Source organism: Podarcis muralis, chromosome 2, assembly GCF_964188315.1.
Source record: "Podarcis muralis chromosome 2, rPodMur119.hap1.1, whole genome shotgun sequence".
NCBI classification, from domain to species: domain Eukaryota; kingdom Metazoa; phylum Chordata; class Lepidosauria; order Squamata; family Lacertidae; genus Podarcis; species Podarcis muralis.
The window spans coordinates 35293444-35309496 of record NC_135656.1 but is presented as its reverse complement, the minus strand read 5'-3'; the positions used below and the strand labels follow the sequence as shown (position 1 = coordinate 35309496).

The 16053-nt window shown below is 42.9% G+C and overlaps 1 protein-coding gene across 1 annotated transcript; it reads left to right on the top strand.

Moving 5' to 3' along the window:
• Nucleotides 1-1394: 1394 nt before the first annotated feature.
• On the top strand, nucleotides 1395-15069 carry WBP2 (WW domain binding protein 2). Its single transcript, XM_028716931.2, has 8 exons — nucleotides 1395-1553; nucleotides 5080-5188; nucleotides 5817-5952; nucleotides 8241-8333; nucleotides 9490-9624; nucleotides 10121-10240; nucleotides 11534-11610; nucleotides 12527-15069. The coding sequence occupies exons 1-8, from the start codon at nucleotides 1495-1497 to the stop codon at nucleotides 12578-12580; spliced, it is 783 nt and encodes a 260-aa protein (XP_028572764.2). The 5' UTR covers nucleotides 1395-1494; the 3' UTR covers nucleotides 12581-15069.
• Nucleotides 15070-16053: the final 984 nt, after the last annotated feature.

Below are 16053 nucleotides of genomic sequence, written 5' to 3'. Positions count from 1 at the left end.
TATTATACATAGTGAGAAACAAACAAATTTGGAGACAAGACAAATTTCAACAGAGTTCATTTGCTATAGCAAAACACAAAAGAGGCAAGCCATGTGGCACTTTAAAGACTTACATTTTATTATGCCGTAAGATTTTGTAGCCCAGAACCCACTGTCCTTATCCAGTATAATTTAAGCTTTACATTAAAATGACACAGGATGATGAGAACTGAAGTCCAGCAACATCTTCAGTGCCACAGGTTGGGTAAAACAACTGGTTAGGCAAAACAACTCAGGAGAACATTTCTGTAATTTGAGGGTCCCCCCCCCCCCCATGGCAGGGCTCAAGTGAAGTACAAAGGACAAGAGCTTCCAGGCCATAGCTGTCAACCTTCCCTTTTTTTGCGAGAAATTCCCTTATTCCAGTGCTGTTTCCCGCTGCTATCCCGGATAGTTGGATATCCCATAGACTGTCCCCGGGACAGGTGAGGCTGCTGGTCCCTTATTTTTGAGGCTGCTGATCCCTTCTTTTCAAATCTGAAAGTTGACAGCTATGTTCCAGGCTAACCTCTAGATCAGTGCTTCTCAAACTACCTGATGCGGGCGAAAGACATTCCCCCACCCCACAAAATGTGCCAGGGTCAGTACCATATTTGGTCCTTGAAGCATCCCACCCAACCTGAGCTGTGAGTCACTGCAGACCAGCAGCTAACGGCTTGTGGACCAGCACCAGTTGGTGGACCACCACCTTGACTAGAGATGCTCTCGATGGCATTGAACTCCACTCCTATTAGATTTAACTGATGCAAGTCATGAGTCCCACGAGGGACACAAATGTCTCCCTCTCCCAGGGTTTCAGGTTTTACAACAATCTAGCATCAAACGAGCCATTTGCGCTGCACAGTTTGTAACTACAACCATATCTGCAACAAGATTTCCCTTTTTTCCACAACCACGAGACCAGCATCAAGTCTTTTTTTATTCTTTTTTGTTTTTTTAAAAAAAATATTAAAGATTTTATTGGTTTACAAAAGTACATGCCTTCTCTCTCTCTCTCTCTCTCTCTCTCTCTCTCTCTTTTGCGTAAGAAAGTTTTTTTATTCTTATTCTCAAACGGCGGCAGCAGCATAGCTGTCAACTTTCGGATTTGAAAATAAGGGATCAGCAGCCTCACCTGTCCCGGAGACAGTCTACGGGATATCTAACAATCCGGGATAGCAGAGGGAAACGGCGCTGAAATAAGGGGATTTCCCACAAAAAAGGGAAGGTTGGCAGCTATGGGCAGCAGCGGCAGCAGCAGTTGCCCTTCTTTCTTCCCTAGAGACGGTCCAGCGCCGAACTACATTTCCCATCATGCTCCATTTCCTCCCGCCCTCTTCCGGTCTCTGCGTTGCCCGGAGCGCGGCTACGCCGGAAGCCGTGAGCAGAGCCTGCGCAGCGCTTTCTTCACAACATCGTTCTGCGGAGGCCGGCGGGAGCGTGTGCATCAGGGGGTCCCTCAGCTGCTTGGCGGCCATGGCGCTGAACAGGAACCATTCCGAGGGGGGCGGTGTCATTGTCAATAACAGCGAAAGGTGAGCGGGTGCGGCGGCTGTGTGGACGGCACTTGGCCGCTTCTGTTCCCTTACAACGTTGTGTGTGTGTGTGTGTGTGTGTGTGTGTGTGTGTGTGTGTATATATGTGTGTGTGTGTGTGTGTGTGTATACCTCGGGTTACATACGCTTCAGGTTACAGACTCCGCTAACCCAGAAATAGTACCTCGGGTTAAGAACTTTGCTTCAGGGTGAGAACAGAAATCGTGCTCCTGCGGCGCGGCAGCAGCGGGAGGCCCCATTAGCTAAAGTGGTGCTTCAGGTTAAGAACAGTTTCAGGTTAAGTACGGACCTCCGGAACGAATTAAGCACGTAACCTGAGGTACCACCGTGTATATATATATATATGCCGTGTATAGCGCTGCGTCTGATGGGGGTCGCCCCGCCCAGGGGCGGGGCAGCAAATGTTTACCTTCCCATTTCGCTCGGCCCGTCCGTCTTTTCTTCCTTTCTCTGGAAATATTAAAACCCTGAATCCTGTTGGGGGATTCAGCCATCGGCACCTTTACTGCTGCTCTCTGGATTAAAGGAAGAAGTTTGCAACTGTTTCCCCAACCCTTTGGACGAGTGGGGGGCGGGGGAGGACTAATACATAAACTAGGGCAGCGAGGGGTCCTTGGGAAGCTCGTGTTTTGTCTCTGCTCCAAAGCATACCTGCTAGTTGGAGGTCTGCTACAGTGCCTGAGTACTGAGCTTCCATCCTTGACACAAATCTATAAATCAATGGAGTCTAGGATGGTGTTTTGAAAGCATTTTTGCTCCCAGTGATTTGTGGTGACTCTTTCTGTAAGCTGGGGTAGGGGAACCTCTAGAAATTCTGTTGGACTTAAACTTCCATTGTCCCAGACTGGGACTGCTGGGAGTTGGGAGTCTTGTCAACGTTTGGAGGGCCATAGCATCCTCATCCTTGCTGTTGATTAACCATGCGTTATGTGAAATAATATTTCCTCTTGTCTATTTTGAACACGCCACAACTTAATCTCGCTATCCTGAGCCTTTAGCATTTTGAAGGAAGGAGAGACAACACTCCCCCCCCCCCTCTATTTTCACAAGTTCATTAATGTTCCTTCCGAAGTTTCGCAGTTGAGGGTTTGCAGTTGTTTCTCTCTAAGATTCAGGTTCCCTTCTAATTGGGATTGATTGCTAAACCACTCTGAGAATTGTAGCTGTGTGAGAGGAATAAAGGTCTCCTAACAACTTTCAGCAGCTTAACAAATTACAGTTCCCAGGATTTTTTGGAGGAAGTCAGGACTTTTTAAAGTGATGTAGTGCTTTAAATGCATAGTGCAAATGGGACCAATGAGTAGTTGGTATCCACAGCCAGGTAGTAGATCCAGGATGCTGGAGGGCAGGAACACGAGAATATGCAGTTTCATAATATTTGGTTGTTTAGAAAGTTGACATTACCTGTGAGTTCATGGGCATCTGGCAGAAGGAGCTACCCTCTACCACTCTCACTTTTTTTGTTCTGCCCTTTTGTAATTAAGTGTCTTGGTTACTCCTCATATCGGATTTCACAACTTTGTCATGTCTGTAGATAAGATTTCACAGCCTTTGCTCATCTTCTCCAGGCGTGGAAGTAATTAATGCTGAGCTCTAATCTTCCACAGTAGGAAATTAAATTCCAAGGTTGCTGTTGCCTCTTGCTAGTACCAGTTTATGTAATGGGAATACTGCAGAAGGAGCTATCACATTTGGTGCTTCATACACTTCTGCTGTAGGAGTGAATCTATTCTTTAGAAACCCCGAGGTTTAAATTATTAAGTCATAGTATAAAGGGATTACAGCTACAAGTGAAACTGGCAACTGGAAGGCTTACAGATGACATCTTTGTACTGTACAGTATTGCAAATACATTTTCAAGGAGGTGTTTTCCACTATCCTCTCCTCACTATTATTTTCCTTCCACCTCCTGCTGCTCCCTGTATTTGTAGCAAAATGCTGTGGGGCAGCAACTGCCTGGCACAGCACAAATATGGATGAAGAGCAGCACTGCACCCTGGAGATGGCAGCACACACACATGGGTATATCAACAATTTCCTCTGTGTATGTTTTTCTTCCTGAAACAGTTGGCAGAGTTTGTTGCAGGGTATATAAATGTGCTGCAGATGGTGGTAGCCAAAGACAATGGAGGGATGGAACAGGAGCATATTTGGAAGAGCAGAAATGAGATGGTGAAAATTCACCTGCATAGAGCCCTATTATATGATTTATTAACTGAACATTGCAGAGCAGTTTATACACCATCATCAGTTTCACAGGTTCCTACAATGTTAGACAATGCTAATGACAGTACCTCCCCTCTTTCAAACTATATAGTCACAGTGTTTCCTAACAGTCATGTAGATGAGTAGGGGTCCGGTGGGACTTGAAGTGATCTTTGTGTTCATATTGCATAAACTGGATACAGTGGTACCTCAGGTTAAGTACTTAATTCGTTCTGGAGGTCTATTCTTAACCTGAAACTGTTCTTAACCTGAAGCACCACTTTAGCTAATGGGGCCTCCTGCTGCTGCCGTGCTGCCGGAGCACAATTTCTGTTCTCATCCTGAAGCAAAGTTCTTAACCCGAGGTACTACTTCTGGGTTAGCAGAGTCTGTAACCTGAAGCGTATGTAACCTGAAGCATATGTAACCTGAAGCATATGTAACCCTTGGTACCACTGTACACTGAAATGGCTCATAAAATCACCACCACCACAAAGAGCCATGTGGAATTCCCACACTGTATGTAGGCCCTTCTTGATAAGATATTGCCTGTTGGGACATGTAAAATATGGAGTGAACAAAAGTTGCCATTGCAAGTTGAATAGTTCTGGCAGTGTCATGGCCCTGTTCAGGAGTTCAGCCCGATCACTGGAGAGCTAAATATGTATAGAATAATGGATGTGTGCTGACTCTGCCTCCCACATTCTCTGCATGCCAGGTGCACCCCCCGCCCCGACTTTTTAGTGTAAAGGTTTGAATGCAGTTCAGCTGAATGCAGTTAGAAGCCTCTGTTAGATCAGGAATCCTGATTGTACAGGATTCCTGATTGTGTGGAAGCTCTTAACCACATTCAGCTGAACATGGTTAGATGCCCCCTTCATATGGTTATTTTTGGGGTGGAAGGGGGGTACATCCGATGTGCTGAGTACATTGGCTGTGGGGCCAGTACACGTACCAATCAACGAGGGCTCCTGTGCACACTTAGCCCTCCTGTGCTCAATCTGAACAGCTGAATATGAGTCAAGGATACCGGCTTTGCTGTTGCTATGCCTCTTGTGCTAATTAAATTTTGTGTCAGTTTTGTGTTCACTCTCCTATTTCTTTTTGTTCAACCCAACAGACAATCAGCATGTTTGTGCATGTGTTTAGTAACATGGACGTATTGCATATGGGTTTCACTTGGTGAATGAGGCTGGGTGATGATCTGAAATTTGTCAAACCCCACGTTATCTAACCTATAGAGAAATCATTACTAAAGAGTGAATCCGTGTACCAAACACCTCTTTTTGTGTGTGTATAGCATCTTGATGACCTACGATCACATTGAAATGACATTCCATGATATGGAACACATGCCGGATGCATTCAAAGGGACCAAGAAAGGCAGTGTCTTCATGACCCCATATCGAGTAAGTTGGCAAACATGTATTTGGTATGTAAAATTCTAATATGAAGAGTGAAGAATATAGAAACAGACCACATGATTCTTCAGTGCTTGTTTTCCTCTGAAGCTCCGTGATGAATTGACGTTTTGAATCCCAGCTAGCTATCTGAAATATCTTTACTTGTGAAGCCAAGCATATTGATGCAAAGAAGTAGGAGGGTTGGATGGAGAGGAGGAGATAGGATGGTTATGATGATGGTGATAAATTCAATTTCTTATTTGCCCTTTTCCACATGGTCCCAGGGTGGGGAGGGTGAGTGGCTCCTGTTACTTGGAAGTACCGTGAGAGGTGGATTTTTCCAGGGCTACGCATGTTCACGTAATAAATCCATTAACCTTCTGGGGGGTGCTACAAAAGTTTCTGGAAAGAGGTGAGCAACAATGGCAGGTTATGTGTGTTTCTGAAATGCATTGCTGCATCGTAGTATCAGTTGAATGAATGGCTTGGCTATTGTTCTAATGAATACATGACCTGTGAAAGCATTTTGAAAGCCCACTTTAGTTTTTCAGATTTTAGCTTCTAACAGTAAGATGGCCTTTTATTCTGATGCTAAATGTACCTTTTAAAGGAGATGTATTCTTTTTGCCTGCAGGTTATCTTTGTGTCTAAAGGAAAAGATGCAATACAGTCTTTCATGATGCCCTTTTATTTGATGAAAGAATGTGAGATTAAACAACCAGTTTTTGGAGCAAATTACATCAAGGGGGAAGTGAAAGCAGAGGCAGGAGGTGAGTATCATACCAAAGCCATTGTGTTTGGGGATGCATTCAGTTTCTGACCTGAATTAGAAAGTGAAGAACTAGCAAAGAATTTGGATTCTTACGGACCACATGACAGCTTTATTACCAGCAACCAACTTCTCTTAAGAGCGTAAGAATTGCAGTGCTGGATCTGATCAAACAGCATTTATTCCAGCATTCATCTCCACCACTGTCCAGTCAGATGCTCCGGAATCTGATGATTCTGCTCCAGTTTAAACATGGTGGTTTATATTTTTAGCTATGAATTTTTCTAAATCTGTTTTTAAAACTTTGTGTGCTTGGGTAGCCACTACAGTATCTTCTGCTAGTAAAATCTTTAAGAGTAGTCATGCTTTGTGTCAAAAGATACTTAATATGCGTGCATCCTGAACCTTATGGTAAAGGTAAAGGTAAAGGGACCCCTGACCATTAGGTCCAGTCATGACTGACTCTGGGGTTGCGGCACTCATCTCGCTTTACTGGCCGAGGGAGCCGGCATACAGCTTCCGGGTCATGTGGCCAGCATGACTAAGCCGCTTCTGGAGAACCAGAGCAGCTTACAGAAATGCTGTTTACCTTCCCGCCAGAGCGGTATCTATTTATCTACTTGCACTTTGACATGCTTTTGAACTGCTAGGTTGGCAGGAGCAGGGACCGAGCAATGGGAGCTCACCCCATCGTGGGGATTAGATGACCCCAAGTTGCAGTATTAAGAGAGTGGATAATTGTATGGGAGCACCCCCTCCCCTCGGCCTTCAGAACTTCCTGTAAAGATTTCACTGAACCCCCACATTTCTTCCTGTCCTGTTCTCGTCATTCTTTATCCTAGTCCTTGCCAAAAATATTAGTTCTATGAAAAACCAAATATTGCATTTCTAGAAGTACATGCCAGAACTGCAGTATTGATGGTTTTAATCTGTCCAGTTAGGTCTTTAGGGAGAGTTGGGATTACCTTTGCAGAAATGGTTTCTAACTTGCAAGCAGTTGAGCTCAACTAGGTATCGTCGAAAAAGTTCAAAATTCAATGTGTCAAAACTCTTTTTTGGTAACAAAACTGTAAGGAAAATTTTGTCCCATTCCTTCTCTACCTTTGTACTTCTAATGAAGCAGGATGTCACAGGAAAAAATGAGCTCATGCTCCACTTTGCAGATAATAAAACTAAATCAGACAAATTATTTTATCTATTTAGCATCCTTAAATGGCTCACAATGAACAGCAGTCCAGGTCCCAGAGGATTTAAGAAAGACAATTGAGCTATAACTTTATCTTGGCTGTAGCCTTATCTCTTTTGCCTATGTAACTCTATTTCTTCATTTCAAACCTCAAACTTAATTCACTAAAAAGCAATTGAGCAGCATTTGCTTCTGTACAGCATGAGAGAGGCTTTTGCCAAAAGTTAGATTAGCAATCTTCCATCCCACTCTGACTTCTGTCATTCTTACAATGTATTAAAAGGCGGCAATTCTAAAGACACTTCCCCAGAACAGTTCCCTTTTATGAATATATTGCCTCCACACATACTTGTGTCTCAAGTTTAATAGACACTTAGTCACATGTAGTGTATTGTCAGCAGTGGCCTGGATGATATAATCTGTTTGTTTCTAAAATGGGAAGTTCTATTATCATTAATTTTATTTCTTTAAACAAAGGGATCTTTTGTGAGCCTTATGATATACTTCCCATTTAATTTCTTGTCAAATGATTATAATTCCAGACTGATCTGTGGCTAGCTAGTGAGGGGAGTTGTAGAGTCTTTTTAGCAAATTGAATTTGCCCTTGCTGACTCAGAATAAATCTAATCTTGTTGATATTTAAGGTTGGCAGACAGAATTTTGTTGTCCTTTGTTGTCCTTTAACCACATTCTAAGGGATGTGTTTCAAATTCATGTACCTTTCAGTCTTTTGACTCCACTCAGCTCGCAACCTTCTTAAGGACCTAAGATGAGATAAAAGCCAAGTTACGTTTTGCATCCAGAGAATTGCAACTCTACTTTTATGATAAATTACATAAATCAGAGATGGGTGGTTTTTGCTTTTAAACCATTTTTATTACCAGCAAATTTCCAGCTTGATAAAAACAAATATTACAAGCCATTCTTTCATATACAAAAGAATATCAACTCTTCACATCAGAGAAGTGCATTACTTTGTCTCAAGGCAAATTAAAGAGAAACAAATCTTCATGTTTGGATACTGAATAACACTTGCTTTATAGAACAGCCTGATAACAGATACTCCCATTCCATTCTTACAATTTATTCTCCCTTTTCCCTAGGAGGTTGGGAAGGATCCACAACTTTCAAAATGACGTTCTCCGCAGGAGGTGCCATTGAATTTGGACAGCGTATGCTGCAAGTAGCGTCTCAAGGTACTCACTGGTTTTTTTTGTAAAAGAAGCCAGTTCAGCTAAATATAATCTGAATATATTTTGCTGAAGAGAAGGTGTGTGTGTGTGTGTGTGTGTGTGTGTGTGTGTTGGAGAGAAAGGCAGAGAGAGAGAAAAGAAAGAGAAATTAAAATATAGCTGAAGTGATTTAAGTTATTTGAGAAATTCTAAGGGTTTGGGGTAAAATTGAACTTTGACAGTACTTTGATTGAATAGCTTGCTTTGAAAGCTCCTCCTACTAGGAAAGAAAATAACAGCTGTTGTAACTACAGAATCAGTAAAGTGAAAGCCATAGTGAAATAGAGGACGAGATGGTTGGACAGTGTTCTCGAAGCTACCAACATGAGTTTGACCTAACTGCGGGAGGCAGTGGAAGACAGGAGTGCCTGGCGTGCTCTGGTCCATGGGGTCACGAAGAGTCGGACACGACTAAACAACAACAAAGTTGCAGCTTTTCATTGACCCTGTTTGCAAAAAACAAAACCACTCTTGGTATTCAGCATCTCAAAGACACTCCATTATGTGTGGCACTAGGCAGACACAATAGATGCTTTCACACCTGACCTAGCCCTTCAAACAGGATTTCTCTCCTCCACCCTAGCTCATTGTCATTAATGACCTGTTGTTCCTTATACCCGCTGATTATCAAAGGACAGTCCAAAGTCCTTCCAACTCCCTAATATGCATTGCTGCCTTTTTCCTCAACATCTTATTCAGTCAGCCGCTCCTGCTGCTTCCCAATTCTTCCAAATGGCTGATAGTTATGGGAGCTGGGTCTCCTTCCATGTCTCCTTCCTTGGCTTATTTGCTCAGTGAAGCATTTCTTCTTGTCATCTTTCCCTCCATCCCCACCTGAGAGGTGCATGAACACTAGGCATCAGGCCAGACAATTTGCATTGCTGAATATTTCCTCTTTTCCTACTGCACCAGACTCCTCATGCCAACTAAGATTTCTGTACAGCGCGTGCTCCGAACTCATTAAGATTTCATGGTGGTGTTGTAAGATATGGCAAGCCGTATCATTTATTCCTCTCACCCACTGCAGATTTCTTATTATAGTAGCGAGTTTCAAATTTGTTGAAGTTGGTGCCCTATAGTGTTTTTGGCTGATCATAATTTCCTTTCCTTTGTTTTGCAGCCTCAAGGGGTGAGGTCCCCAATGGAGCCTATGGTTACTCATACATGCCGAATGGGGGCTATACCTTCCCACCACTTGCTGCCAATGGGATATACCCTACTCCTCCGGGGTATCCATATCCTCCACCACCTCCAGGTGAGTACTGAAAGTGGAACCTCTAGTTAAATTATTATTTTTTTTAAATTGAAAATGAGAGAAAAGAATAGAGCTCATGTGCTTTGTCTTGATTTCTGGCTACTCCCTTGTTAAATGTGGGCCACTTTTGTTTTGCTTAAAAGCACTTACTTTTAATAACTACAGAGTTCCCACAGACAACTCAGCCTTTTCCTAGTACTTTCCATACTGATGAGTGTCTTCAGATGCCATGAGGTAGTTATCATGGTATAAGGTGGTCATCATGCTGTGAAGTAACTTTGAACTTGGCATTTTATCCGCCATAACTTGCCAGGCACAATACAGAAAAATGGTTTGCTGATGACAGGGTTGAATCTGACACGCTCTTCCTCTCAGATTCCCTGTTTTTAATACTATAGACATTGTTTTAAAATATATTGTATCAGCCAGAAGGTATATGGTTTAGTGATGCATTACAAAACTCTCTCTGCAAACACTTTATTCTTCCTTGGAGCAGAATTGTATCCTGGTCCCCCAATGGATGAAGCCATGGGATACATGCAGCTTCCTCCCCCTCCCTATCCAGGGCCCATGGAACCGCCTGTCAGTGGCCCAGACCTTCCCTCGACTCCAGCAGGTAAGAGAGGTGCCAGGATGACCGCATCACATATCCTCTGAACAGTGACATATCTGTAAAGGGCCTCCAAGCCTGGATTCAGCAGGATTCACTAGACTTTAAAGCAGCCTGAATAATGTTTATTTAGCTCTCCTTGCAAACCTCCTAAAAGGGGGGGGGGGCTTGTGTTTTGGAGAGCAAAACTTTAAAGGGCATCTTTCTAAAAATGGTTCAGTTGAGGTTTCATGTTAAACATCATGTTCTAACTCCAGAGCTAGCACAATCTGTTTACAAAGAAATGATTGTTTCCTCGCTGCCAACTTTGCAAATGCAATTAATGCAATAAGGGAAAATAGAGGTTTTCTTCTACATTTTGGGTCATCAGGAAAGGGATAAAAACACAGCAGCTGCTCCATCAGACGAGCCAGGCAAGGGTTGAACTTTGTTTACCATAGCAACAACATAGAATAACATGGATATAATAACAGCACAAGCTTTGCTTATTTGGTGTCACTGTGTAATACAGATTAAACAAGAACTACACACACACAGAGAAGGTTTTGTAGGATGTTTTGAGGGCTGAAAAAGATGCAGATCTGTGTCACCACTGAAGAGTTGCAAAATGGCAGAGAGCGCTTAGTTTACAGTGACAGGTGGGAGGTAGTTACTTAATCCTTTTCTTTCCCACTGTGTTCATCCCTGTAATCCCCCTTTCTCCCTCCTCCTCCACCAACACTTCCATCTCCTGACAAATGCTTCAGAATCCAGGCTGGGAAACAAGGTTGTTGGGGGAAGAATTTAGCATTGCACTTCTGGCCTGCCACTCCTCTACTTCAAATTGCACCCTCCTTCTGCCACTTTGCAGCTGTTTGGCAACGATTCAACTTTCCAAGCTGGAATCTGTCGCAGATTTCTCGTTTGGCTCTTAGGACAGAACTGCTGTTATACAATCACAGATCTTGCAGCAGATTCCTACAGTGGGTCTGAGTTTGATGCTTGGCGATCGGTAATTTACAAAAAAAAAAGCAGTTTACAAAAAGAACCAAACAATAAGATGACAAGTTAGAGTAGTTAAAAACAAATATTTAAAACATCAACAAATAAAAATCAATGAATGGCAAACTAAAAACAGATTAAGCAAGCACTAGCATTCAATGTAGATGGCTAGGCTTATCTAAACAAAAAATGTATTTATCAGGCACTGAAAAGAGGAAGTGAAGGTGCCTGACTGACGTCAGTAGGCAGGGAGCCTCATCTGAGATGCTGCAATCGCAAATGCTGATCCTACCTAACCCATGATGTTTTTCCTTCCAGCTGAAGCCAAGGCTGCAGAAGCTGCTGCAAGTGCTTATTACAACCCAGGCAACCCACACAACGTCTACATGCCAATGGTATGCTTTGCACCTTGCCCTGCATGTCATTGCAGTCTTAGAAAGGAAGGGAAGGTTGGGCACATAATATTCCATCTTGCTCTCGGCATCTCTTCCAGCCATATTATACTGTTGGTAAATAAGACAAATTAATGTGGGTGCAGCAGTCAAAGAGTAGGAGAGGGCAAGGGATGCATTGAGGATTTTGTGAAATAGATCCTGGTGGCAAAAAAAGAGCGGGACTTGTTTCCCACTGTAGGGAGGCCTTCTCTGGTGTGGTTCCCTCCAGCAGTTTTGGGCGGCAACTCGCATCACCCTTGACCAATAACTATTAATCCTGGCTGGGGCTGATACAGTAGTCCAGCATCACCTGGAAGGTGCTAGGTTGGCAATGGTTCTTTAGTTCAATACAAGAAATGTCCGTGTAAATTCAAGAAGACGTTTCATATATTCTCATAACTCGTTAATCACTTGAATAGTACTCTTGATGCAAGAAGAACTTTGCAGTCTTCATAGTGCTCCTTACTGAGTTTATTGTAGAGCAGAGGTTGTTTTGGAGTTTGCAAGCTTAACAATATTTATTTACCTCAGGGCTGGGAAACTTCTGGGGGGGGGCATGTGCCAGTGGTGAATGGAGCTACAGCCAAAAGCAAGTACCAGGGGAGAGATGGATTGCTGTTGCCAGAGGTCTGACCTGATTGCTTACCGGGGGCTCCCCGCTCTTCCTCCTTTTGTGCAGTCTGTTTCAGCTCCACCCCCTGCATCCTAATAAAATTTGGCCACATACAGCCCTCAGACCACAGGTTCACCAACCTTGATTTACATATTTGAGTGCTCTGAAGTAGTAAATTGGATTGCTCCTTCACGGTTGGCATTGTTTATGAGGTAATGAACTGAAGTTAATTCACACAATCTCTCTCCCTGTCTCTCATTTTAGGACCAGCCTCCTCCTCCTCCTTACTTTCCTCCAGAGGACAAGAAAACCCAGTAAACAGCCACCATACACTGCTTCATTTTTGCCATTTGGCTAAATGTTGATTAGGGATATGACAATGGTAAGGACCATTTAACCTCCCTCTCGTACACGTAACTCCCACAAACAGCAGTGGTAGATACGTGCGGCATTAGAAAAGAGATCTAATATTTTCCTGGATTGTCACATATAGAACTAAAAATATATTGTTTTCTTCTGTATGGTTCTTTCTCCATGTTGATGATATAATGGAGAAAGAGTTTTGTTCTTCCTCTCCCATCCCATCTTTCAACTGTCCTGGAGAATGTTCCTTCCTTCCTGAACAAAGACCACTTAAACCGAAAACTTAACCAACAGCTATTGAATTAGATAGGTGTTGACACTCTGACTGTGTTGACCAGCTCTTTCGTGGTGACGCTTCGGAAGAAAATCAACTTTGTGATCTACCAGACAATCCTTAGTTGCATGAACCCCCGCTATGTTGCGACCAAGGAAGTGCACTGATCTCTTGACAAGATCATCTGGTTCTATTTGGACACTGGACTCTTCTGCCATTTCTTCCGCAAGATGCATGTATGGTGGAATGTATGCATCGTCTTTTAATTTTGAGCATTCCTGTTGAGTCACTTATGCATCTTGGTCCTTTTCTTTCATACAACAACAACAAAACATTGGCTGCAAAGTTATGGCAGTAAAACATCATACCTCTATGGTAAACTTGGTAATTTATTTGACCATGCGGTTTGATCATTTACCTAAACACTAATACCATCTTAGCAGCTGGAAGCATTTCTAGGGAAGAGGATGGCTCGTATTTTGATCTATTTATTTAATTAGTTTTGTTTGATTTTATTTATTTGTTTTTTATCCCTAGCATTCTGAACATGTTATAATCTGAGGCAAAGCATTTCCCCTTTGGTTGCTTATGCTCAAAAGCCATTAATTCAACTCAAAGAGGTAGAGAAAGATCACCTTCTGGACTGGGGATAACTTAGATGATGTCTAAACTGACAGATGGGGAAATAAGAAAAGCTTCTTGGAGTTTTCTGCATCTTCTGTTTCCTTTCTGAGGCAGAATATTAGCAATTGGTTTTGAATAGCCCTTTGATGCACGGAGCATAGTAGACTCCCAAAGATCTCAGAAACCCATTTACTGAAATATTTGGAATTTGATATATACTGACAGAGCTGTATGACCCAGCATGCATGTGTTACCAGAAATCTGTTTCATTAGCATCACTTGTGACTTACACCAGAATAAAATCAGAATCTGATTTGTACAAAAATCTTCCCTCTTTCCCTGTAATCTGTGACACAGAGGAAGTGCTTCAAATCATGGCTCTCTCAAATGCTAACTAACTGAGCCCATGCAGAAAACCTGGGGCATCTGTTCACAATTGCTTTGATCCTGGGTATCCGGCAGTGTTTGAGACCACCCTAGTTAACTCCAGCTTTGTGCACATTGCGACACTGTTCCACTTAGCAAGGGATGCCAACTGCTTCCTGTTGTCGTTGCTGCAGAGATGTCCCAAGGAAAAACACAGGTAGTATCTGTGGCCAAAATTATGGCAAAGTAGGATGGCTTAACTGCATGCCTCTGCAGTGCTTGATTTGTGCTTCCCTGACTTAGCTGTCTGTTTCGTTTTGAATAACATTCCTGACCTTGTGATTTATGCCAGGGGGTGGAAGTGCAAACTTGTTTAGTCTTTAAAACGTCCCTATTTGCATTTATTGCAGTTACCGCACTATGCTGCAAAATTGAGTGACAGCCAAGTGGATGAGAATCTTGAGTTTCTGCAGGAATCAAATTTAGTTTGTGTGCTTTTTTGAATAGTGGGAAAGGTGTTTCCTGCAGGAGCTCAAAAAACACCCTGTACTAATGAAGCTTGCTGAGATAGTAGGTGTGTGATGCTCCAGATAGGCAAAGCCCATTTCTGGAGTCCTTAGTTTGAATTTTCAAATGCTTTCTAGCTGACAAGTGATGTTAATGCGTGTGCACGCCCTCTTCCCATCTAATGCACTGACTTTTTTCTAGAATTGGTATTTAAACTGCAGTGATGTAAAGAAATGATTATTTAAAGAATTGTATTTTGGGGAAGTTCTATCGATACCTTATGGATGTGAAGTGGGTCTTCTGAATGCAAGGCTGACTTTTGATTTGCTCAAGACTGTGAAGTAAAGATAACTTATAACAACTCTCTGTGGCTCATTGTGACTGCATATTTGGGTGGGCAGCTGTTTTGCTGTGGTGAAATCGCCTTCACAGGCTTTCAGATGGAAGAGTCACTTTACAAATAAAGCCTGGGTTGCTTGTGCAGGGTGATTCTCTTTCTGTGTCTTCCACTGATTTCTGTCACAACTGAAACGGAGTTAGTTAATTCCATCAGACCTTGTTTAAATAAATTGCATGGTTTTAGATATTCTTGCAGAAGCCAGCTAAAAAAGAATTTGCATAAATGTATTCACAACTCAAGTGGAACACAATAAAGTGTATCATTTTTTCTGGATTTGCTTAACTATTTCACTGGGTGTCTTTTAACTTGGACTGTCAACAAACCTTCTACCATAGAGATACCGAGCACTCCCAAGTTCATTCCCCTGTCAAAGTCTCTCAGGACACAGAGTGCTCTTCTCCCTGAACACTCCTGTTCTGAATCAGATGGTTCTTGTGCCCTTATGTGTGTTTACTTCACTCCTCCACCACAACAGAGGTTCAAAGGAACAGATGAGGTGAGGTGGAGAGGAAAGGCAGAAGAGGGAGTGGTGGATCAAAATGGACCCTGAAGTTGCCACCTTCCTCACGCTCCAAACTTTTCTGTGAAATGTTTTATTACATTTGTAACCTGCCGTTCATACAAGAGGTGGAGAGACTACACCTTACAAGAAATATGGTGCTGCTGTTTTCAGTGGCAAGTCCCCCAAATAGACACACATAATGTGTCCAGTGTCATTGTACTATGTGCTTTCCCCCACCAGTGCTCTGTGTCGCTGGCTGGTATGGGTAGGGAAATTCACGAAAAAAGGATGGTGGGGCATGGGCAGGTTTTAGTACATGCTACAGAAGGGAAACACTCCTGACTGCTTCAAATTATACAACAGCCACCCCATGGGAGTTGTCGGTAACAGTTCCACGTGGCAGCTCTGTGGTGGCGCTTATGAAATGACCTTCAAGTTCCCTTCAGAGGAAGGCAAGAGTTCCTGTTAATCGCTCACGAAAAAAATGCACAATTTGGCCCATGAAGCTCTTGCATGAAAAAAATCTAGAGTAGAATCTCTAGCACACCTTTTGCTCCTCCTGGTAGGAGGCACCTTGTGGGACTCCAATATCTAGAAATAAAGGCGACTTGCAACCTACCATATTAGTGCTGGTGACTTCAGACTGTTTCTCCCTGAAGCAAGTTCAAGGAATCCATGAAGTCTGCTCTCACCTCTCATCACCTTCGCCCTCAGGTAGATGGAGTAAGCAGTGCCACACCTGAAGAGATGGATAT